This window comes from Panicum virgatum, chromosome 5K, assembly GCF_016808335.1.
Source record: "Panicum virgatum strain AP13 chromosome 5K, P.virgatum_v5, whole genome shotgun sequence".
NCBI lineage: Eukaryota > Viridiplantae > Streptophyta > Magnoliopsida > Poales > Poaceae > Panicum > Panicum virgatum.
The window spans coordinates 15,549,262-15,574,734 of NC_053140.1; the positions used below are offsets into that span (position 1 = coordinate 15,549,262).

General features: G+C 48.3%; 1 protein-coding gene and 1 long non-coding RNA gene across 2 annotated transcripts; one reads left to right on the forward strand and one right to left on the reverse strand.

Moving 5' to 3' along the window:
• Positions 1–1,507: 1,507 nt before the first annotated feature.
• LOC120710556 lies at positions 1,508–2,653 on the reverse strand. Its single transcript, XR_005689931.1, has 2 exons — positions 2,470–2,653; positions 1,508–1,761 (listed from the first exon to the last, which is right to left on the reverse strand). It is a non-coding gene; the product is annotated as an uncharacterized LOC120710556 (long non-coding RNA).
• A 17,101-nt stretch (positions 2,654–19,754) lies between these two features.
• On the forward strand, positions 19,755–22,862 carry LOC120706605. The gene is made up of 8 exons (XM_039991285.1): positions 19,755–20,072; positions 20,180–20,242; positions 20,342–20,503; positions 20,589–20,771; positions 20,842–20,972; positions 21,634–21,802; positions 21,923–22,052; positions 22,478–22,862. The coding sequence occupies exons 1-8, from the start codon at positions 19,860–19,862 to the stop codon at positions 22,672–22,674; spliced, it is 1,248 nt and encodes a 415-aa protein (XP_039847219.1). The 5' UTR covers positions 19,755–19,859; the 3' UTR covers positions 22,675–22,862.
• The last annotated feature ends 2,611 nt before the right edge of the window (positions 22,863–25,473 follow it).

Here is a 25,473-nt window from a genome sequence, read left to right on the forward strand (position 1 = left end):
ATTCTAGAACCTTGTCATGGTGAACAAAATTATGCCATTATTTATCCTTATTTTTATAGAACCTTCTAGAAGCTTGCATTATAAATTTCAACACTCCCCCTTAATCGTGATGAAAACTGGGATGTTACACCCCGCCCGCCCTTCCCCGCGGCGGAGGAGCTCAGATCCGACGGAAGGTCGACCATGGCGGCAGGCGGCGTGGATCGATGCTTGCAGACCACGGGCGGCGGCGGCGGCGCGAAGGGGAGGAGATGCAAGCTACGGGCGGCGGCGGCGCGGAGGGGAGGAGGAGCAGCCTGAGGGTGGTGAGCGGCCGGTGGATGAGGGGGGCGGCGGCGGCGGAAGCCCCCGGCGGCCAGGAAGCGCCGCCGCCTGCGCCGGGTTGGGTTGCGGCGCGGGGTTAGGGCTGGAGCCGGTCACGGGGAGGGAGGGGAAAGGTGAGTGCCAGCTAAAAAGTTCATATGGAAGTAAATGTCCGGTGGGACCCACAAAGAATTAGCCCTATTATCACCTCTTGGAGGGGTTAATGATTTGGGGTGGACTAATGCCCTTTAGCCCAAAATTATCCCACCTATTTGGATGCACGAGGGCTAATTTTGGGCTAAAAGGAGGAGGGCTAACCATTATCCCTTGTATCCAAACAGGGCCCTAGAGAAGCACATCCTACAGTGTACTCAAAAGTAATCTAGAAAAGTTTGTGCACCTCTAAAGTGCTTCTTTGTGCTTGTAATTCAAACTGCCTCTGAATTGTTGTAACAGGGTTCGCGCCCCCTCTGCCTATTGGCATTGAAAATGATGAAGCGTCTCCTTGTAAAGTGCTGGCATACTTAAGTCCCTAAAAAAAGCATTCTATGGTTCTTTTTTTTCGCGACCGTGCCTGAGCATCGTGTCAAGCCAGGAGGTATGGAAGGAATGAAATGCTCATATATTTGACCATAAGAAATAGGATAGAGTTAAAGTACGACCTAAGAAATCATGCAACTCCCTCCACCCCGCTCTTCACCTCGCCTGCCTCCGCCACCTCGTCGCTGCGCCGCCCACCACCCCTTAACCCCAAATCCTCTAAAAATCTTTAGCAGATGACACACACCTACCCTGCACCCACTACTCTCCGACCGCCCATGGCTCCGGCAGCGATACAGCCGCTTGGCTGCACCGCCGTGCCACGACTCACCACGCTGTGTCTTAATCGCCTCCTCAAAGCTTTCTTGTAGGGCCGTCAATGACCTCTTACTCCGGCAACACCCCGTTCCCTAATCTAGTGGCACTTCGCAGTGGTGAAGCAACGATAATGGGCCGCGCGCTGTACGAGCACGAGACGGATCATAGGATAGACTTAACGCATGGAAAAGCGAGTGCATGTAAGATACAAGGTAAAGTTTTATTTTTTTTTTCTATTTTACCTTTGCCCATAAAACTTTTTATCATGTATCTTGTCTCATCAGGATATTAGATATACTGATAGTGTTGTTTCCAAAACCAAACATGGATCAGAGGATTATTAAAGAAAAGGGGAAATAACTCAGTACAATGTTCTTTTTTTTTGTCTCGATCAATCAAAATCAAATGAACAGGAATGTCCCTCTGCTATATTTGTCCTCTTGCACAAAAGAATAAATGTGTACAAAATGGTTTTGTCTTCCGCGTTCACTTGCGGTGATATACCTTCGGATCCCAAAGCGTCCTTCAACGACTTCTATCCTCCTTCGACCCGAATCCATTCCTCCGAAAGTCCCGTCCCACTATGAGCGTATATACTCCCTAGCTTCATCTTAAAAAATAAGTTATTCTAAAATTTTTAAGACAAATTAATAAGAATATAAAATGATCATGTTTGCCACTATTTATCATCCATATTTGGTACTAATTGATTCTTATATGCACATGCATTCTCCAGATAGGATATGATGACTTGTTTTTTGGAAAAAAAATTTGAATGCTAGAATAACTTATTTTTTGAGATGGAGAGAGTATATCATATCATTTTCAAATACTCTCAAGTTAACCCCTTCCTCATTGTAACCTTTGCTAACCACCTGAAGCGGATATATATTCGCTAAGAGACCTAAATTGACCGACTGAACGATGAGAGGCCAACCGAGGTAGGTTACGAAAATGTAGAAGCAAGATGACGCCTCCCAAGGAGGAGTGACGCCAAGAGCGCCACCATCATCTGTCCGACAAAGCGGACCGAGCTTTCACTCTACTAAAATAGATGTCTAGTGGCTGTAACAACACTTCAAACAAAGATAAACTACGCCAGTGGATGTAGCTATTGTCAGCGTCGGCAAACGCCGCCGCAGAGCTTTCGCTCAAGCGATGCATCCTAGACCTCAACACCCATGCAACACCACGGCGACCTAGCACGCAACCCAAGCGACAACGAGCAAGCAAACCATGACGACGAACGTATGCACACAGGACATTGACGTCAGGCGAGCCCTCCCATGAAAAGATGATGACACTCACACTGAGGAGAGAGACGGCGATAGGACGACCGGTGCAAGGCGACTCCCAGGCAACATGCAACCTTCTTTGCGCGGCTGGGGCAACCCAGGCAACCGGCAAAGCAGGCCTGCAGAGCTTAGATCCCGGCCAGCATGGGCAGCTAGCGGGAGGCGACCGAATCGATGGTGTGGCCGCCCGCCGGCAACAAGGCACGGCATAGGGGTGCAAACCGGTGTTGTACTTCTAACCCTTTTTATTTTAAAATTTTATATTATTTCTCTAAAATAGAATTTTATTTCGAAGAAATAGTACAAAATTTTAAATAAAAAAAATTGGAGGTGCACCTAAGACCCTATGGGGCGGCCCAAATGGACGGCAGTGGGCCGCCGCAAGCAACAATGCTTGTGGAGGGCGGATTCGATAATCCGGCGGTGAGCAGGCAAGAGCAGCTCCCGCCGGCAAAGGTAGACAGGGGCGGAGCCAGAAAGTTGATTTTTTCATTATTAGAGGGGCCAATCATACAAATTTATATAAAAATTTAATCAAAATTTAAATTTCTAATGTAAATTTGGGGACCATGGGGGACCAGGCCCCTGTCCGCCCCCCCTCCTCCGCCCCTGAAGGTAGACGACCGAGAGGGGAGAGCCCGCGGGGAGGTCGGGGGAGGACCGATCGAGTGGAGCCGCCTCCACCCCGATCGCGATCAAAGAACCTGGGAATCAATGATCCAACGAGAAACGTGTGAGCGGTCCTTGCGCGGCATATGATGGTGATGGTGACCAACTAACGAGAACTCCGTCGCAGTAGTAGGTCTGTCGGTCGGAACGCACGAAACCTGACGGCCCAAACAGGTCTAGACAAGCAGGAACGAAACGATGCGTGCCGTCGGTCGCCTAGGCCCCTACGTACGCGCGCAAGGATCATCGGGAGGAAGCGCTCATACACAAGCTAACAACACGCCGGCAAAAGTAGTGGTAACAGCGCACCCGGCCCTTTCGCTCGGTGTTGCATTGGCAGCCGCCGTCGCGTCGTGTCCTGCTCATCACGTACGAACTCCCCACGACACCTTTCCAGCTCACTCGCTTGTCGGTTCGTTCTGTTGACAGCCATCATCGTTCGTCTGATATCTGTGACGATATAGAAGAATAAATCTACAAGAGTTGAGTTGCAGCATGTACAGAGTGCGTTATGTGTGTGTGCTAGTTACTCCGGCTATCCTTCATGGTACATCAGCGTAAGACAGATTCGTATGCGATGTAATAAGGCTCCGTTTGGATCCGAGAGTTCAACTTTAGACATGTTATTTGGATGTCGAAACGAAGGAATTAGACGTGAACTAATTGCTAGACTAATTGTACATATAATAGCCGACTGTAGCTAATTGGTAGTTTTTTTAAATAAAGGGAGAAAACCGGTCTGCTATATCTACATGGTTAGTTCAAAAAGGGAAGCATCTTGCACCTAGTCACATGAGATGCATAGGTGGGACGGCAAAGGAAGCTATGCGCGAGATTTGAGGTTGTGGGTTCAAATTCTCACGATGGCGTGCATTTTTTTCTTAGGGGTGCGCGTTTAGTATGTAGCTGCGACTGATACTAAATGGTCCGGTCGAAGCAACTGGTACAAACTCGGCCAGATGACCAGTACTAAAGGCCTATTCTCTGGTTATGAATCCATCATATCTCTTGCCTGCTTAGAAACTTTGATGGTCAAATCGTCTGATGCCGTATTGGAGGACCTCTCCAAGGCGACGCTCCAAGAAGAACATGACATCGAAGATGCTATCGCCACCCCATCCGGCAAGACATTATTGTGTTTTCATCCGGAGTCCTACCGACACTTGCAGGAGACACCACGACAATGCCTCTAACAATGGCAAACAACGTTAGAAAACACCATCATTGTCGAGCCGACACAAAGCTAGGTAAAACTTTCGCCCAAAGCACCTACCTGCCAGCACCACCGCCTCAACGTGAAGAACACCCACAACCGGAGGAAGTGGAGGCGCAGTGAGAACATGCCGCGACGACATGGCTTATGCCACCCCCATTAAGAGCTGTCACCCAAAAAGACTTGCCCGGAAGAGCATGAGTTCCCATGTACCCACGGGCACAGCCGCCGCGCTCACTACATAAGAAACGACCTATAGTGACGTGCACAAAAGTGACCTGCCGTTGTTGCCTGTCACCCCACAAGTAGAGGTGACGGGTTTTATCTCCGCGCGTCACCCTCGGATCAGATTGGGCCTCGCGAGGCCTCGGCAGAAACGTGGCCCGTCACCTTTGAGATAGGATAGGTGACGGGTCTTAACAACCCCCGTCACCTAGACTGGAGGTGACGGTCTACATTCTTTGACCGTCACCTAGATTACATCCAATGGTGACAGGCGATGACTGAAGCTGCGAAGGTGACAACGTTTACTTAGCCCGTCACCGCGTCTTGTGATGCGCTTAACCTATGCTACTTGAAAGGTGATGCATTACGCGTATAGTTCGTCACTTGTGTGTATGCGTCATCATGATTACCAGTGGCCACGAACTTAGCCATTTTTTGTTGGACACGTCGCCACAGTTCTAACAAAACGATGAAAATTGCGAGGTAACAATGCTGAGAATAGCGCGAGATAAGAAAAGCTAGGAAATTAAGAGATTGTTGCGAGATAACAAGCAGACAGAAGTTCATAATATTTATATATAAATAAAGGGAGCTACATACAAACTACGATATACATAGTTTATGGCAGCCCCCTCATGACTTCCGCCACCATGAAGCGTAGACGTATCCGGCGACGCTTGGCATGAGTGGCGCGTTCACCGGAGGTCTCCCAAGGTGGGCGAGGGTCTCGTTCATCGAGTTGAATGAGTCCCTCAGGACGCCGATTGCCCAGGCGTCACCTGGGCCGAAGGGGTGGGGATTGAAGACATCCTCCACCGCTGCAGGGGCCGGAGCCGGTGCCTGAGTCGGAGCAGGGGCCGGCGCAGGGGCCGGAGCAGAGGCTGGCGCCGGAGGTGACGGAGGACAAAGGCGAGGGCGACTAGGGGAGGAGGGGGAGGAAGACGGCGACGAGGACGACGAGTCCACCGCTTGAACGTAGCGGCGGCGGCGGCGGGAGGGAGAGCAGTTGTGTGATCTGAGGCGCGCGAGAGCAGCCGTGGCGAGTGGAGAAGAAGAGGCCGGGAGGCAGTATTTATAGGGCCGGCGGAATGCGAAAGGGCCGGCGTAATTCAAACATGTGAGCGGCTGCGGAGAGGGCAACGGACGGCGGTTGCAATTTCCGAGAGAGAAGATAGGTGACGGGCGGTATGTGGAGCCCGTCACCTGTAACCATTTGAAGGTGACGTGGGCAACGGGCGGCGGTTGCGATTCCCAAGAGAGAAGATAGGTGACGGGCGGTATGTGAAGCCCGTCACCTGTAATGATTTTAAGGTGACGTGAGCGCTTTATCATAAGTGACGGACCACTATGACGTCCGTTACCTGTAAACATTGCCCGTCACCTGTAACCATTTTAAGGTGACGTGAGCTCTTTATCATAAGTGACGGATTACAACGACGTCCGTCACTTTTTGATCTTAACCTAGTATTTGCCTGTCACCCCTGTTGATCTTAACCTAGTATTTGCCTTCGATTAGCCGCCGCTCGTTGCGGTGCAGAGGTGGCGGGAGGCGGCGATTTTTGGCGGCGACACATTTGGGCGATTTGGGGGTCGTGCAAGGTTAGTGCTCCAAATTATCCCGCTTGATCTCCCTATTCTATCCTCCTCGATCACTTCGACCTCGATGTTCAATTAACTGTTAAAAAATTTTGTGTTTTGCGAGTAGATGGAGGATAGAAGTTGAATGAGCCTTTCTAGCTATTGTTGTCTGCAGTACTTGAGGGGGTTGAAGTCTTTCATACAAATTGCCAGGGTCGACATGGAAGTGAGTTCTGAAACAACAATGTATTGTCCGTGCCTCGATTACGGAAATGATAAGAAATACTCTGATTTTGAACTGGTTTATGCGTATTTGATCGTTCGTGGATTTGTACTAAATTACACTTGTTGGAATAAGCACGGAGATGATGATCATGATGGGCAAGGCAACTGTGATCAAGAAGGGTGCAGGGATGACATCAATGAGGAGTGCATTCTGGAGTTCAGTGATGACCAGTTTGATGCCTTGGTCGACAATGTTGAGGAGATGATCCATGATGTCAGGGGAGAAGATGAGATGACTGAAGCTGAGCTGTGTAAATATAAACAATTTGTTGAAGATTCTAAAAAATCTCTTTATCCCCATTGTGAGAAGTACTCGAGAGTAACCGGGGATCTGAAGCTTCTGCAACTAAAGGCTGCTCATGTTGGACAGACAAGAGTTTCAAAGCATTGCTTCTTCTCCTGAAGGATATGCTGCCAGAGGGAAACTTGCTACCGGATACTGTGTACGAGACCAAGCAGATTGTGTGTCCCGTGGGATTGAAAATTAAAAAAATTCATACATGCTAGAATAATTGTGTCTTGTTTCGTGGAGAGAATGAAGATCTAAGCAATTGCCCTGAATGTGGAATGTCGAGGTACAAGCGTCGAAAGGATGGTGGTGATGATGGAGAGGACAACATGGATGAGAGGAAGAAGGGGACTCCTAGGAAAGTTGCATGGAACTTTCCTTTGGTTTCCAGACTGCAGCGGATGTTTGCAAACAAGGAGGCGAAGTTGTTGTGTTGGCATGAGAAGGGCCGTAATAAAGACGGAATGCTATATCACCCTGCAGATTGTGCTCAATGGCAACATTTTGATAACACCTATGGCTGGTTCGGTGATGATCCTAGGAATATTAGGTTTGCTCTGAGCACAGATGGAATGAATCCATATGCAAACATGAGTACATCACATAGCACGTGGCCTGTTCTATTGTCAACCATGAATCTCCCCCCATGGCTTTGCAATAAACGCAAGTATATCATGCTGTCAACATTGGTCTCCGGATCGAAACAACCCGGTGATAGAATTGATGTGTTCCTCCAGCCCCTCGTCGAAGATCTTCAGCTCCTTTGGGATGGTGTGGAGGTTAGGGATGCTGTCGTCAATAACCACTTCACTTTGCATGCTATGCTGATGACCACCATCAGTGACAATCTGGCTTATCGTAATTTGTCCAGGTAGAGCAAAAGGAAGGGTCAAGGTTGCTCCCACTGCTTTGTCAGAGACATGTTCCATGAGGCTGAAGAACTCGAACAAATTTGCATATATGGGCCACAGACGATGGTTTTCGAAGAATCACCCATACCGAAGCATGGACAAACAGTTTGATGGTACAAGGGAGACAAGAAATCCTCCACCACATTTGTCAGGGAGTGATGTGTACAAGTAGGTTAATGATGTCAGAACAGTTCTCGGCAAACAAAAACGTGGAGTTGATCAGAAAGGTGATGATGATGGTCATGATGAAGGGATCTGGAATAAGAAATCCATTCTATGGGAGTTAGAGTATTGGCATATCTTAGCAGTCCGACATTCAATTGATATCATGCATTTAAAGAAAAATATTTGTGAGAGCCTTGTCGGCACAATCATGAACACAAAGGGTAAAGGAAAGGACCATGAGAATGTCAGAGCTGATCTTGAAGAGATGGGCATTCGTCCTGAGCTTTATGTCGAAGAAGCGGAAAATGGAAAAGCCCTTCGTGTAGCCGCCACCACAATGTCCAGAAAGGAGAAGAAAGAATTATGCCAATTCTTGTATAGTGTAAAATTTCTCTCAGGATACAGTTCCAACTTTGCTAGGATAGTCAGCATGAAAGAACTGAAGTTGAATTTCACCATGATGAAGTCTCATGACTATCACGTGCTTATGACGTCAATACTGCATGTAGCAATCAGGAATGTGCTCCCTGTGAAGGTTCATGAGACAGTCATGAGCCTCTGCTTCTTCTTCAATGCCATAGAGCAAAAGGTCATTGATGATAATTTGCTGACAGCTCTAGACAGACGGTTACATGAGATACTTTGTCTGATGGAGGCCTTCTTCCCTCCAACTTTTTTTGATATTTTGGTTCACCTTACAATTCACCTTGTACAGGAGATACACTATCTTAGCCCCTCTTACCTCCACCAGATGTTTCCTTATGAAGAGATACATGGGTATTCTAAAGTCATTCGTAAATAATCGGAAATATCCGGAGGGAAACATCATCAGCCAATATGGGACCGAGGAGGCTGTTGAGTGGTCGATGACTTACTTGGATCCAGATAACCCAATTGGAGTGCCTCATTCAAGACACGAAGGGAGGTTGGATGGGGTTGAGACTCTGGGCAAGAAGTCTATGAATCCGGAATGGAAAACGTACGATCAAGCCCATTTTCTTGTCCTAGAACACATGTAGCTGGTGGACCCATATGTACTCAAGCACAAACAGCTTATCATGCAGCAAAATTCTGGGAGAGGTGAAGGTTGGGTTGCCAAAAAACACATAAAAGAGTTCAACAATTGGTTCAAAGACCATGTGGCAGCAAACAATATACCGAATGATGACATTAAGAAACTAGCTGCAGGCCCCATATTCACTGTGATGACATATCAGGCCTACGATATCAATGGATACACATTTTACACAGTACAACAGGACAAGAAAAGCATATACCAGAACAGTGGGGTTCGCATTGATGCTTATGATATCAACATGCAAAAGGCCCCATACTATGGTCAAATAGAGGAGATATGGGAGCTCAACTACCTGGAATTTAAGGTTGCCCTATTCAAATGTCGATGGGTTCAAGGGTCACAGGGAGTGACACATGACAAGAATGGGTTTGTCAGTGTTGATTTTCGAAATGTTGGGTACAAAACAGAACCCTTTGTTTTGGCAAAAGATGTGCTGCAAGTGTTTTATGTGCCTGATACAGTTAGGACGACGCGGCATATTGTCCTTTCTGGTAAGAGAAGGATCGTTGGAGTGCATAATGCGGTGGATGAGGAGGAGTATAATCAATTTGATGAAATTCCTCCTTTTGCAACTTGTGAGCTCCCCCGCCTAAATGTCAATGACAAGACCCCGTACCTGCGGACCGACCACAATGAAAAAATCCGTGTGAGGTCAAATTCTGGCCGTGGACGTAAAGAAACCTAGTGTAACATGGTCAAATTCTAAAATTGCAATGTGTACAACAGTCTGAATTTGATTTCTGGAAGTGTAAGTGCAACTGCAAATTCTGAATTTTGATGTCCCAAATAATTATACTGCAATGTACATTACTTGTTGTCTGAATTCTGATGTAATGACTAAATTTGCTTTCTGGAAGTGTAAGTGCAACTGCAATGTACAACCGTCTGAATTTGATTTTTGAAAGTATAAGTGCAACTGCAATGTACATCACTCTGAATTGTTTTCTGTAAGTTCAAGTGTAAGTGGATTACCCGTCACCTATCAGCCATAGGTGACGGGCGACATCTGTGTGGCCCATCACCCATGAGTGAAAGGTGACGGGTCCAAAACATAGCCCGTCACCTAAGACATAGGTGACGGGCCATATTGAAAACAATCTTCAGGTGATGCACTGTAAAGCTAATAGAAAGGTGACGGGCTACATTCGTTGCCTGTCACCTGGGTCAAGTTCCAGCTGGACTTAAAGTCATCCCCCTTAGCCGTAGTTCTTTACGGCTCCCATTTCAAACCCTAGGTCGCGCCCGCCTCCTCTGGTAGCGCCGCCCTCTTCGACGTCACGCAGGCCCACCTCCTCGCCTCCTCTTGTCTTGGCGCCGCCCTCTTTGCCGTCGCGCAAGCCCATCTCCTCGTCTCCTCTGGTCCTCGCGCAGCCCTCTTCGCCATGACGCAGGCCGACCTCCTCGCCTCCTCCGGTCGTGCCGCCCTCTTCGTCATCACTCTGATGAAAATTGTTCCAATGTAACAAATAAATTTACAATACAGTTTGGTTCATTTTTATGTGAGTTGAAGGAAAGCAATATGAAAAAAGGAAATGTGGTAAGTGATACGAGTATGGCAAAGCAGGCTTATTTTTGAAGGAACAAACTTGTTCAAATATAAAAGAAAGATGAAGTCAAAAAGCTTTATTCTTATTGGTGCCATGCATGTCGAAGTGCCAAGTTGAAGCCAGTGAGTTTTAATTCAAGTGCTCGTGTCCCAGCTAGTTGAGCTAATTACATTCATATGCATTGCAGCCGGAGTATTTTATTATGTCACATGGTGTGCGTCATATTGTTTAATTACTTGAGTCCTATGTGTTTGGGCTAAACCACTAGGGTCACATGCTGCTAGTGGGTCCAGTTAGAGTTGAGGGCATGCGTGCCTATATCCAGGGGTGCCGCCCCTTGTAAAGGTCAGATGGGATTTTATTGTGGAGTTATTCTCTCGTCAAGCCGCCGCTCGAGAAACCCTGGCGGGTGTTTCCGAATCCTTGTGGATTTGCGTGGAGTGCGTGATCGAGATACTTCGGCTCGAGTGCATCGCTTGGAATTCTCAGAGTTCCCTCTCTTCTGATCTTGGTTCGCCACGGGTGGAAGAAATTATCTACGGTTTGGATTGCATCTATTGTGTAAGCTGATCCCTCCTATCCTTAAACTGTACTGAATTTTATTCTAGAAACGGAGGCTATCAGTCTCTCGGGAAAGGCTATTGGCATTATATCAATTGGAACATTGTTTTTGTTTTCTCGTGAGGCTGTTACAATCTCTCACATATATTATTTATTGCCGAGAAGGGGTTTTGTCTTATCAGATTGTTTCTGTGAGTCTCATTAGTTCATATAGGCTTCAGCTGCTCTCTGATTGAGGAAAATTTCAAGATATTATCCGAATTAGTTTTTGTATCGTGAAAGATTGGGCAAATATTCGGGCATCATAGGCGTGTCCTCATCAGTTGGTATCAGTTTCTGTGTTGCTCACGGTGTATTTGGATTTTTATTTCAATGGCTAATTTGACATTGCTCAAGGAAGTTAAATCTTTGCCAAAGCTGTCTCTAGCATCTAGTCACCTGGAGTATTTTGAATGGGAAGAAAATCTGGATGATTTCTTCTATTGTCATCGACTCTCAGAAATATCTTACGCAGAAGAGACTCTAGCTAACGATATTTTTTTTTGGTGGATTGATTATGACAAAAAGTTTTCTTGTGAGACATGGAGGGATATGAAGGCTCTGCTGCAAGACCTTTTTCTTTCTCCATTTGGAAGGAAAATTGTAGCTGAAGCTTATGGTTCAACATCTCGAACCACTAAGCCAATTGATAGTTCTAAGCACCTGAATAAAGCAGATTCTCAGTTGTGGCCGAAGGTTGAAGTACATGAACCAACAATTGTGCATGAGCGTGCTGATTTTTATGTTACATCGGAGCTGCATAATAGTGCTTCATCTTCTGATTCGCAGTCTGAAATCAATATTGATGATACAGATGATGCATCAAATGGCTTATCTATGATGACACGAGAGGTACATAGTGATGGTACTGCTGTTTCGGTGAAGGGGCAGCGGTCCAATATATTTCAGTCGGAGTGCCACATTCACGACAAGGTTTGCAAAATGATTATTGATGGTGGCAGTTTTGCTAATGTCATTAGTTCGGATTTGGTGAATGCACTATCTTTGTCTACGCGGAGGCTTCCAATGGCGCGTTATGTACAATGGATGAATCAAAGTGGTACACTAAAAATTACTCATAAGGCTAGAGTTAAATTTTCAATTGGAACTTATACTGATACTGTGGACTGTGATGTTGCACCATTGAGTGCATGTCATTTGTTGTTGGGTCAACCATGGTAGTTTGATCTTGATGCTACTTATGGTGGCCGTTCCAATAATTATTCGTTTGCGCACAAGAGAGTTCATCATGTGCTCAAACCAATGTCTGAGAGTGCAATAAAGGCTGATGTGTTTGCTTCCGTGAAAAAGAAGAAAGAGGCTTCTAAACATACACCAAAGCCGAGGACAGCTTTGATTCAAGAGGGCGAGAATGATGTGAGGATCCCTGCTCCAGAAGCTGCATTTAGTACGTCCAAAATTAATGATGATGGTCCAAATAATTCTCTTGTTCCATTTGGCTCAATGTCAGATTTTGTAAAACAAGAAGATATTAACAAGGATGAAATCAGAATCCAATCAAATATGAGTTGGGTATTTCCTTTTACAAATGAAAGGTCACTTGAAAATACCACAAAGCCGAGGACGGCTTTGATTTGAGAAAGGGAGGATGATGAGCCCATGGATCATCAAGTTATTTCTAAAAAGTCTGATGAAAATTGTTCCAATGTAATAAATAAATTTACAATACAGTTTGGTTCATTTTTATGTGAGTTGAAGGAAAGCAATATGAAAAAAGGAAATGTGGTAAGTGATAAGAGTATGGCAAGCAGGCTTATTTTTGAAGGAACAAACTTGTTCAAATATAAAAGAAAGATGAAGTCAAAAAGCTTTATTCTTATTGGTGTCATGCATGTCGAAGTGCCGAGTTGAAGCCAGTGAGTTTTAATTCAAGTGCTCGTGTCCCAGCTAGTTGAGCTAATTACATTCATTTGCATTGCAGCCGGAGTATTTTATTATGTCACATGGTGTGCGTCATATTGTTTAATTACTGGAGTCCTATGTGTTTGGGCTAAACCACTAGGGTCACATGCTGCTAGTGGGTCCAGTTAGAGTTGAGGGCCTGCGTGCCTATATCCAGGGGTGCCGCCCCTTGTAAAGGTCAGATGGGATTTTATCGTGGAGTTATTCTCTGGCGGCTCGAGAAATCTAGTGGGTGTTTCCGGATCCTTGTGGATTTGCGTGGAGTGCGTGATCGAGATTCTTCGGCTCGAGTGTGTCGCTTGGAATTCTCAGAGTTCCCTCTCTTCTGATCGTGGTTTGCCGCGGGTGGAAGAAATTATCTAGGGTTTGTATTGCATCTATTTTGTAAATTGATCCCTGCTATCCTTAAGCTGTATTGAATTTTATTCTAGAAACGGAGTCTATCAGTCTGTCGAGAAAGGCTATTGGCATTATATCAATTGGAACATTTTTTTGTTTTCTCGTGAGGCTGTTACAATCTCTCACATATATTATTTATTGCCGAGAAGGGGTTTTGTCTCATCAGATTGTTTCCGTGAGTCTCATTAGTTCATATAAGCTTCAACTGCTCTCTGATTGAGGAAAATTTCAAGATATTATTTGAATTAGTTTTTGTACCGTGAAAGATTGGGCAAATATTCGAGCATCATAGGCATGTCCTCATCACTCGGTCTCGTCCAGGCAAGAGCCAGAGGCCAGCCGCCGCTAGTAGTCAAGATCCAGAGCTGGGCACGCCGTCGCCCAGGCAAGAGCCAGAGGCCCGTCGCCGCCAGCAGTTAAGATCCAGAGCTGGGCACGCCGTCGTGCAGACAAGATCCAGAGTCCAGTCGCCGCCAGCGGCCAAGATCCAGAGCCGGTCACGCCGTCGCGTCCGTCGTCGTCTTCAGGCAAAATTGTTCTTGATGCCATATATTTGCTTGGATTTGCTTGGATTTACTGTCTATTTTTGCTGTCCGAAACATCAGTCTGCATTGCTTGGATTTGCTGTCTATTTTTGCTGTCCGAGACATCAGTCTGAATTGTTTGGATTTGCGGTCTATTTTTATAATTAGAGGCAAATGATGATATGGGAATAGTGAATATCTTATTGCCATACAAAATTTAGAGATTGATACTTGCCATGAACAGGTCAGCCTCGAAGGGAGTGTTCATGGCATTTGCTTCATGCCCTTCGAGGCTGAGCTCTTCATGGATTCTTGAGAGTGAATCACTCATTGGCACCTTTCTCAAATTAGATTGAGAGATTGAGTACTTGCCATGAACATGTCAGTCTCAAACAGCACGAAGCAAGTGCAAGTGCTGTTGATGCCTTTCTATGTTATATTTTTGATAGTTGACATGGAAGTGCTGTTGATCTTTTATGTCTAAGGTCATTTTTTATGTATTATTGGATTATTTTGGTTTTATTGAATCTTTCTGCAAATGATGATGTGGTAGATTTGCTGCCTATTTAATTGGATCATCATGGTTTATTTTGCTGCCTATTTTTGCAGAATCAGTGGAAGTAGCCATGTCGGAAACTGGATCCTCAGATTCAAATGCACAACTTGACCAAGTGCTGAATGTTCAATCCGAAGTGTCTGCACAAACAGGTGCATGTAGCACCTCCCAGTGTAGGAAGCCAAAAGCACAAACTAAGTGGCCTAGTGACATCATCAAAGTCGTAGGCTTCGACAGTGAGGGGTTCCCAACAAATGATGATGGAATGAAACGCTGGCAACTGATCTGTGGATTAATCGCACGGCAAAGGGTTGGAATCAATGTCCACTTTGAGGACTTGGATGAGGCCGCGCGGCAGGGCTTGTTCGATATCATGCAGCAATACTTGCAGTTTTCTGAGGGCATATCCAAGGCAGAGCCGAATCGTATTAGAGGGGCGGCATGCAAGTCAATCGCCAAGCTCCACAGGAGCTTCAAGTCCAGTCTGGTACGAAATTATGTCAATGAAGGTAAAGAGCCCTTCGAGCTGCACAAGCACTTGGATCGCCAAGACTGGGAGATGTTGGTGGAGACTGCCACCTCGGAGCAGTTTAAAGAGAAGAGTGAGCACTTCAAGAACCTTCATGCTAGGATCACGGACAACCACCGCCTCGGTCCAGAGGGCTATGCTGGGAAAGAGAAGAGGAGGTGGAGCAAAGAGGACAAGGCAATGAAGGAGGCGGGATCAGAGAACCCTTGGAAACAGTATCCTAGACGCTCAGAGCCATATTTAAGGGCCAGGGCTGGTCCAACACCATCCACCGGGGAAATCACCTGGAGTAGCGACGGTACCAAGAGGCTGGCCGACCGGGTGATCGAGCTGAAGGATCATGAGAGCGGTGTAAGAGAACATGACATCCTCACCACTGCCATTGATACGTCAGAGCACACCGGTCGCGTGCGTGGAGTCTCCAGTTCAAGGGGTTGGAAGGAAGCCTTCGGCAAAGAACATGAAGGCTTGTGGAAGAAAATGAAACGGTCTTCTGCTGTGGATGCCAACCGCCAGAAATAGCAGATAAAGGATGATATATTTGCTACACTCAAGGCAGTTGGGATTGACGTTGAAGCAGCATTATTAGCTGCGGCCCGTGCCAAAAGCAGCTGCGCCTCCAAGGAGGTGGTACAACAAGTACCAGAAGAAGAAGAAGCAGCAGCAGCAGTAGCAGTAGCAACAACAGCAGCCTTGTCTAACCCCCCTCCCCCGGTGAGCGCAGCATGCAGAACCCAAGACCCCCCTCCCCAGCATTGGTTCTATATTTGATGAGCCGGACACAATTGAAAGGCTCAATAATGTTTCAACTCCCTGCAGCATTATAACTTGAAGTTACTCAACTTTGTTGATTGAGCTAGCACAGGAGATTGTGCAACCCGGGGACAAGAAATGCCACACGGTGCCAGTGCATGATGGGTATGTCGTGGTCAAGATTGATTTTGTCCACTAAAATGCCAAGGATGTCGCTCTGCCCATCCCGCTGCCAGAAGCCGACATTTATACTTTGGGGATGCCCATACCATGCGGATCCAATGGAAGAAAAGTGATATTCTCATCCCCCATTGGTCGGTCGTCAACTAGTGGTGCCCCAAAGCAGCCACACGCCCCAACACCTAATCCTAAAAATGTGAAGAAGGATGTCGCAGCATGCGACAACCCTCCCCCCGCACCAAAGAAAAAGAGACCAGCCAAAGAAAAGGGGTAAGGCAGAACCCAAGGAACCAGCACAGAAAGCAACGGAATCAAAGGGTAAGGCGGCACCCAAGGAACCAGCTGCAAAGAATGTATGGACTTCTGCTCACTCCAAATTTGTGATGGGCAAACCAATATTGTCAGAGCTGGATCTGGCCACTGCAGGGGTGAATACCAAGGGACTCCACAAGCACTACATGACACATGCCAACGATGATAATACGTCAATCGTGGGTCAATTCAAGGCTGAGGACTTGCACAGTGGGCCTAGTTTTTTCTTCGTTTCTTGGTCTGATATGTACGACGTCTTCAACCTCGATGCCGTGGACATCTCCCTCATCCGTTGCTTGACACTGTGAGTATATATAGCACAAAAAATTGTTCACTGTCATTCTTAATTACTTCGTAATGCTAAACCATGTGTCAATTTTCTGAAAACTAATGTATTTGTATGTAGGCAATTGGCCAGAGAATCAAAGAACCGTCAGCTTGGTGTTGAATTCATTGACCCCCAGGATTTCTCTGCCCAAGTGATCAATTCGGATCTGCAGCACGTAGAGTCTGCCATCACAAAGGTCTTGGGCTCTTCACCAGGTTGTGTGCTTGCCACGCACCACACAGGCTCCCACTATTTCCTAGTCGTCATCTATCCGAAGTGGGAAATAGTGTGGTACGTGGACTCCTTAAGACCACGCGACGACGATGGCATCACTCTGGGACAACGAGATTTCACCAGCATCAAGGCGATTATTGATAGGTATATCTCTGAGTTACCACATTTGCAATCTTCTCGTTTGGAGTCTGTCACCTATTTAATTTGCAGTTAACGACATTCATAACGCCTAATGCAGGGCTTTCTCTAGCTTTCGAGCCGAGCACTATCTTCCAAAAACCAAGTTGACGCACGTGACCGATTTTTCGGTATATCTCTGACCTCCTGCATACTAAGTTTTCATGATTTCACTAAATAATATATTTGTCCTAACAGTATATATCATCTTAAGCAGTGCATGCAGCAAGAACCTGAAAATGAATGCGGGTTCTATGTTGCATACCACATGGTCCGCTTTGCTGGAAGTTTTAAAATCCTTAAAGGAGCAAAAGTAAGCTTCTGTCAAATATATATATTTGTCTTACAAGCACTCATCATTTGACTGTCACTTAATTTTTGCTAGGACGTGCGGGGTCATCCGGACAAGCAATTGGACGACAAGCAGCTCTTGGCTATTAGAGAAAAACTTGCCTCCTCCTTACTTCTAGATGTCATAAGCGACAAAGGTGACTTCTACTTGTCACAGCTGAACTGATAATTGTATATGTGTACTGTTAATTCTTTCATGGATGTACTCTCGATTTATGTGATTATTGTATATGTGTATTGTTAATTTGTAGTGTAGAGATAAAATATATAGTTTGTTATGTACAGTTGGTGGTTGTTTCTTATGTAAGCTTTGTGAGATATCAATTGAGTTCTATTCTGTGTGTTTGCTGGATCAACAAAAAAGCTGCTAAATCCTAGCTGTGCTCTAGGATGCAGCCAGGAAACAAATTTCAACTTGCAGGGGTCAGGTTCTAAGGTGATGGGCAACAACCAAACCCGTCCCTGTTGTATACTCACCAGGTGACGGCGCAGTAAAGCACAACCCGTCACTTATCTAGAATCGTAGGTGACGAACGTCGTGAGCTAACCGTCACATGTGTTGGACAAAGGTGACGGTCGTAGACCCCATACGAGGGGCCTGATCACCGAGAAAGGTGACGGTGCTAAACTGAAACCCGTCACCTTCTATATAGTGATAAGTGACGGGTTTTGTTATAGGCCCGTCACCTGGAGTAGACAAAGGTGACGGTCAAAAACCTCACACGGGAGGCCTGGTCACTAAGAAAATACGTCACCCTTCTGTTCTAATCAGTGACGATGTAGAAGTGACGGGCGTGATGTCCATCACCATAGAGAGATGGCGGCCGTCACTATAGGTCTTTTCCTACATAGTGGCTGCCAGCGCCTATGACGCAAGAAGACACTGTCATCCGATCAGCTGTCGAACTTCCGGCAGCCACCAGCAGTGGAAGAACCTCTTGCCGAAGCAATCGTCTCCGATGCGGATGTTAAGCCCGCTAACAACGACTCCAGAGATGCATCGGCCCAGCGTCATGTCACCGTCACACGGACACGCTGAACCTCCAGCATCGAGCCCTCGCTTAGATACGGCTATGTAGATACCAAATCTGGCCACAAAGGTGCTGGATCCGGCAGCTGCTGGCACGCCGCCAAGAAAGTCTGCGGTAGCAGTCGGAAACGGAGAAGACGAAAACAGGAGGCCTAGCCGCCATCATCCTTGCAGCCGAACGGGTTGCTAACGGTCTTCTCGGGCTGAGTTGGACTCAAGAACTGCTTGTCTATTGATTGTGAAATGTTTATGTTTAGACTAATTGATAGTTAGAAGCCATTAACCCTTGATTATCACCGATCCGCTTATGTTTAGAATTTAATAACACAATAACTTGGACTAAACTTTATTATCAGCCCTCCTGTTTTATCCCACCCAAACGGGACCTGTGGCTGTTAACATGATAGGGTAGTCTTCGTTACGGCGTCTACAATAAACGGCATATATATGCGTGGATTATTGATGGATATATATATACGTGCAGCAGATTTGGCTGCAAAGTACGCACGTTTCACGCGTGCTCCGACCGAGAAGCCTCTAGCGTCGACGCAGCAAAACAATTTTCGTTTCTTGCAATTTAATTTGATTTAATCCATTACCTGTCGACGTCACACGTGACGCGGGACGCGCGCGCGGTGTCGCGGTCGGTACAGTGCCCCCACGCCTCTGTTGTTGTGCGCTGAGCTCCGAAGCGGCCGCGCCGCGCGCCGACGAATCAGAACCAGTTGCTAGCTAGCAGGCTAGCAGAGCCTTCAGCGGCGGCGACGTCGCGGCCGGGCCGGACGACGTGACTGACGGCCATGCGCGCCGACGCCGCCGAGCACGTACCGCCGCCGCCCGGAAAACGTTCCTTCAGAAAAGGCCGGAAATCTTTTCTTCGAGAGGCTAGATAGAGAGATTCTCGCTGATAAACCGGTTGGGAAAAGCAAGATTCTTCGATCGTTACATACAGTTGCAAGCGTGCTCCGCGGGGGGATGGGCGTGGCGATGGAGCCGCGTTAGTTGCGCGTTCACTGTTGCCTGAGGTGTCATCAGCCATCACCACTCGCCAGACAAATGCTAGAGGCCTGGGTTACTGGCTGCCCCAGACAGTCGCCAGTGCCGTCCCCAGGACGTCGTCGTCGTCCATCCGGACAGCGACCGCTCCAGGGTCCACGCTGCCGCAGCGGACAGCGCCAGCCGCGATTGCTGCCGCGCTGCTTGCCGGCGACGACGACGAGACGGCCTTGCTCACGCCACGAGGCCCACGAGTGAACCGTGTGGGCTCGGCTCGCCGGCCCTGAAAAGGCTTGGGCTGTGTAGAGACCTGGTCAGGCTTCATGGGCCTTGTGGTCTGATTGAAACTAGGCCGAAACTGGCTTAGCTCTCTAATGCAAACGAACACTAATTAAGGCCCAGCAAAATTTCCCCATTTCCCGACTCTTCTTCCCCCGTCTCCTCTCAACGCGGCTCTCGAGTCTCGAACGAAACCCACCCGCTCCCGCAATTCGTATCTCGCTTCCCGGCGAGCCCACCGCCGCGGCAGCAGCGCGCTGCGCGCCCCGCCTATGGTTCCCGGCGAGGGGTGGGAGGCGGCGGTGCGAGCGGAGGTGGGCGCGGCCGGCTGGTGGGACGACCCCGACAGCGCCGACCTCCGCGCCAGGTTCAAGGCCTTCACGGGGCAGCGCCGCGACTGGCCTCACCCCACGCTCCTCTTCTGGAAGGACCTCCTGCTCCGCGTCGCGCGCCGGCTCCGCCGCTGCTCCGCTCCCGCCCACCTCGTAAGCACCCCGATGAATCCCCTCCTCTCGCTTCCCCCTCCCTAACTCACTTGGGTTCCCTCCCTCCCTCCATCCCGCTCTGACGCGACGACGGCGACAAACTGCAGGTGACGAGCGCTTGGTTCGCGCGCCCCGGGGGGCTCACACCGCTCTGCTTGCCGCAAGTTCTGGTCGGTCCTGCCCACCTCAATTTCAGATTGGCTTTCAGATTATGTTGTTACTAGGGTGATCGGGGAAACTGGGTTTTAAATTTACTGCTCACTTTGCAGGAAGAGATGCGTGCAGATGGGGACATACTGCTCAAATCCGAGCTGATCGATCCGTCCGCGGGGAGCCTGTACCAGCTGGTCCGGAGGGTGAGCCAGATGGCCATCAGCTCGAGGCGGCCGGTTTCGCAGGAGGACATCCTCGTGTTCAAATCGTTGGTCGAGGTATGTCAAAATGATGGACCCGAGTGTAGTTGTTACTAGGTAGAACGCTGGAATTCTTATTTGTTTCTCTGCTAGTCCACTGCAGGAAAGGGCTGCAGATATTGCTAGGCAATTGAGTGACTCTCATTGGACATCGACATGCGTTGTTACGATTAGCAGATTCAATAGCTTCTTCTGCAATCAGGAGGATGCACATGCCGCGTTATGCATTTTGACGCAATCTGGGAAAGCTCGGTACCTTGTAGCCAGGAAGCAGGACCCTATTGAGGTTGTTCTGCATTCTATTGTTTCTGCTGAAGCGACTTGCTGTATTTATTCAGTTGGATGCATGCCTGCAGGGTGTCAAGCTTGCACTCAACTCCGCACAAGTTCCTGCTGTATCCAAGCTTGACCATGATACCTTGCACTTAGTTTGGACAGAAGAGAGGCTGCAGCAGCAGCTTGATGTGCTTGATCGCAGATGGGAGATGTTAGTATATTTCGCAATTTGAATCTACGATTTGCATGTAGCAGTCGAGTGTTTCAACTTCCGAAAAGACATCCTTGCATATGTTGCTCTCTCTATATTGCTGACTAGGACTGCACATTCTAGCATATGACACTTCTTTGGCCAGTTTTATACATATAAGTGCAACACAAGATTATTTATTTCTGGTTGTCGAACATGATCCATCTAGTTTCAACACAATAACACGAGCACATAAGTAGTTGGTTATTATGATTTTCCCTTTCTGACTTTGTGCATTGCGAAGGGGCCAGTCCATTGCTTCCTGCTACCGAATTTGACAAGTTCACGCAAGGGTTTTCCATGACGTTCTCATCCCTTTTTAATGCTATTGCTTGCCTTCTGCTTGTTGTGTTTGTGATATCAGATATCTCTTAGGGTTTCAACTTCCTATGATTGGCTGCTGGATGAATTGTTTGTTCACATTCACAATTTTGAAAATTAGGTCATACAATCGTGGGTATGTTAACAAAACATTAGGGAGCTCTAGATTAAATGATGAACTGAAGAATGTTGTGCACTATGGATTAATACTGAATTCCATAAACGTAGTATGATTATTATGGATTTTGATAAATGCTGGTGCTGAAATTATTCTTCTTTGCAAAAAAATATCTTATGATAGTTCAAGGAGAAGGGCATTGGCATCCTTCAAGTCTGGGGACAAACAGGGTGCTTATCGTTATGTGAGGCAGTCTAAAGTATTCTCACAAAGCCGGAACAGATGCACACAGTTATTAGAAAGAGTTGAAGAAGTTATCAGCCTGATTGCTATTGCTGAATCAACTAAGAAGGTCCGATATTTTTTACAAATGTATATATTCTACAATGAGTAGATAAATATTTGTTTGTATACATAGTACAAACAATGGATACTTTGTTGTGTAAGCAATTAACTCTGTACATGCTACTAGGTCTATGAGGCTATGCAAATTGGTATCCAGGCAATGAAGGAGAACAATGTCAGCATTGAGGAGGTTAATGTCCATCTGAAGGAGGTTGATGAGCTTGTTGCTGCACAAAGAGAAGTTGATGCTGCCCTGGGTAAGTTGTTTGTTGTTCTTTTACTGGGAATTCCAGAGTTTATAGTCAAGTTAGTTCATCTTAAAAACTAGTGTTACTTGCATACAAAGCGCTCTCTAATTACTGAAATGCAGTAACATGATCGTGATGGACTCTAAGTTTGGTACTATAACAAGAATTGTATCTTGCTGGTAAACATTGCTGGAACAATGAACTGCGCTATGTTACCATTGCAAACTTACACACGTATGGATTGGTTATAGCTATAAAAATAATGTGTTAGTGTTAATATAGATTTGTTCACACTGTTTTTGGCTAATCTTTATGCGCTCCATGTACTTCTATATATTGGCCTTTCATTTACACTCATCATATCTTAAAAGGACTAATGAATTTTCTATGTAGTTTATGTTTTTCTGTTACATTCTGACCAAGTTATTTTGCAGAATCAGTACCACTCCATTCGATAGATGATGAAGGCGATATTGAGGAAGAGTTCAGGAAGCTTGAAACAGAATTGCAGGATGAGATCCCTCATATTCAAGTTCAAGAACCAATGTCACATTCAAATGAGGAATCACCTGATGAAGTGGTTGAATCATTGAGCAATAACTTGTCAGGCATTAAACTCGAGGCCATCTAAATGCTCCATTTTTCGCTTAAATCAATTTGATCTGTACATTGTGTGATCTAGTTGAGTAGTCAAACATCCTTATAAAAGGGTAACTCTGTTGCAAATATATTCCTGACAAAGGTGCAACTATGCTTGCTATTTTATTGATCCTTGTAGTTTCAATACCTTAGTTCATATACCATTCAGTTTTACTTGCATCTACTTTCCTATGCTGATATTCCCTGCTCTCTCATTCTGTCTACATGTTTGGTCGTTTTCTGTGCATTGAACCTATGGTTCACATTTTTATTTGGCATTGTCGGTACCCTGTAGCAGGGATACCCACTCTTACTGCAGCAAGGCAGGACCCGCGTAGTTGTCCATAGCTGCGCGGGAAAGGCGGAGTAGCCAGGCCCCACAGGTCAGGCTCTTCCCTCACTAGGCCAATGGCCCCGGACCCGCTCCCCGCCTGGGGAAGGGTCCGAAGACGCCACGTATCCCTAAAGAAGGGAAGCTCCGTGCTGACCGCCGAGGCCCGGACCCCCATAGGGGTCCGGGACCTCCTGCGCCCGTCCGGACTACCCTCACCATGTAGGGGTCCGGAACCGCCACGTGTCCCGAGGACGCGGGATCGTGCGCGAGTCTTCTGCAGGGGGACTCGCCCACCCACCGCATTTAATGTGGTGGACAAGGCGTGCTCTGTCGCCGCGGTACGTGAGACAGCCTTTGTCAGGCCTCGCTGAGCACCGCGTATTACCAAGAAGCACAGTGCAGCCGCCTGTGCCGCACCCGCGCAGAGCCCGCCTGCAGCATTAAATGGATACGACAGCACGGCACTTTTCCATCATGCCGCCTACGCCGCAAGCTACACCACCCACTTAAGCAATGTGACGGGCGGTGCCACTAGCTACGACAGGCCCGACCTGACAAGACGACGCTAGGACATGATGGACGAAGGGCTCCGGGAGCAGGCAAGGGAATCCAAGAGATCTCCTTTGCCTGCGACGCCTTAATGTATGAACAGTACGTTAGTTTATACTGCATCGTTGGACCCACCTGTCGGGGATCCAACGGCTGTGTACGCGCCCCCTTGAGATATAAAAGGGAGGCGCTCGACAGACAGATCCAGACAGACTCAAGCTCTCGCACCTTCTCACTCTCGTGGGAAGGCAATACAACACACAGTGGACGTAGGGTATTACGCTCCGGCGGCCCGAACCACTCTAAATCTTGCTGTGTTCATCGTGTTCTTGAGTGAGATCGATCTAAGACTAGCTAACCCCCGAGTACACACCCTCTGGGCTAGGGCGGGTGCCTTCCGCCACCCGGCTGTGGTTTGCAGCACCACGACATTTGGCGCGCCAGGTAGGGGCGTCAGCTGGTCGCATTTCATCATCTTCTTCGTCCCCATGGTTCGCGTGGACGACGTGGAGATGACGGAGGGGGTGGCGTCCTCCACGCCACATGCCTCTCGCGTTCCTGCTCCAGGGGCAACTGTGCCTGTGGAGCAGCCACCGTTGGCGGCGGCGCGCGCCGCCCGCCGGCAAGAGTCAGGGCGCCCATCAAGGGCCCCCTCACAGGCTGCGAGCGGCGGAGCGCTGGCAGCGGCTAGGGAGTTGCTTCGCAACCCCCCGGCTGAGGCAGCCTCGCCAGACGCCCTGAGGCAGTGGCGGGACGACGTCGATCGACTCCTCCATCTGGCTCAGGCCTCCCCCAGTTCTGCAAAGACTGGGCAACGACCTCCGCCTGGCAACGCGGTGGTACCTTACCACCAGCGTCAGGGCCGTGCGTCGGCATCTGTGCGCTCCCCTACCGTGAGGGGTGCACGAACAGAAGACTTGCGGGCGGAGCTCAACCGCCGGCGCGCGGGGGAGGATGCCCGCATCGCTGTCGAGAGGGCGCGGGAGCGCCGTCTCAACATTGAGGGACGCAACCTCAATGTCGATCTGGACGCGGCGGCACCCAGGCCTCCGGTGAACGCCCGGATTCAGTCAGGTGCACCGGTGGCCGGGGTGGGCTGTGCTGCGCTTGCGGAGCACCTCCGCGCCGTGGCGTGGCCACCCAAGTTCCGCCCCCACCTGCCGGAAAAGTACGACGGTACTACAAACCCGTCGGAATTCCTGCAGGTGTACGTTACTGCCATCACAGCGGCTGGTGGCAACGGCGCCGTCATGGCAAGCTACTTTCATGTAGCCTTGTCTGGGCCAGCCCGGACCTGGCTCATGAACCTCACACCTGGGACAATCCAGTCCTGGGAAGAGCTCTGTGCGAGGTTCACAGCGAACTTCGCCAGCGCCTACCAGCAGCATGGTGTGGAGGCACACCTTCACGCCGTGAGGCAAAAACCCGGGGAAACGCTTCGGGCCTTCATCTCGCGCTTCACCAAGGTACGGGGTACCATTCCTCGTATCTCAGATGCATCTATTATTACTGCTTTCCGCCAGGGGGTGCGTGATGAAAAGATGCTCGAGAAGCTGGCGACGCACGAGGTGGAAAGCGTCACTACGCTTTTCTCCCTGGCAGACAAGTGTGCCAGGGCCGCTGAGGGCCGTGCATGGCACTCAGCCCCCCAAGACGGAGACACCAAGGCTGGTGGCTCCAGTGCTACCGCTCAGGGCGGTGGCAAGAAGAAGAAGAAGAACCGGGGTCGCGGGGAGCCGCATTCTGGCGGACCAGTCGTTGCAGCAGCAGCGCCAGCAGCGGCGCCGGCTGCGGCTGCAGCGGCTGGGGGCCAGAATACACACGGCAAACGCCCTCGCCCGCAAGGTGGAAACGGAGGTTCATGCCCAGTGCATCCCACCGCTCGCCACAGCGCCGCCGACTGCCGCG

What these genes read in the sequence shown, in the direction of transcription:
- LOC120706605 (XM_039991285.1), top strand. Translation starts at nt 19,860, where the DNA reads ATGGTTCCCGGCGAGGGGTGGGAGGCGGCGGTGCGAGCGGAGGTGGGC. An exon ending in GGAAGCAGGACCCTATTGAG is followed by an intron (nt 20,772 to 20,841) that starts GTTGTTCTGCAT and finishes GCATGCCTGCAG; the next exon opens with GGTGTCAAGCTTGCACTCAA. An exon ending in AGAAGTTGATGCTGCCCTGG is followed by an intron (nt 22,053 to 22,477) that starts GTAAGTTGTTTG and finishes GTTATTTTGCAG; the next exon opens with AATCAGTACCACTCCATTCG.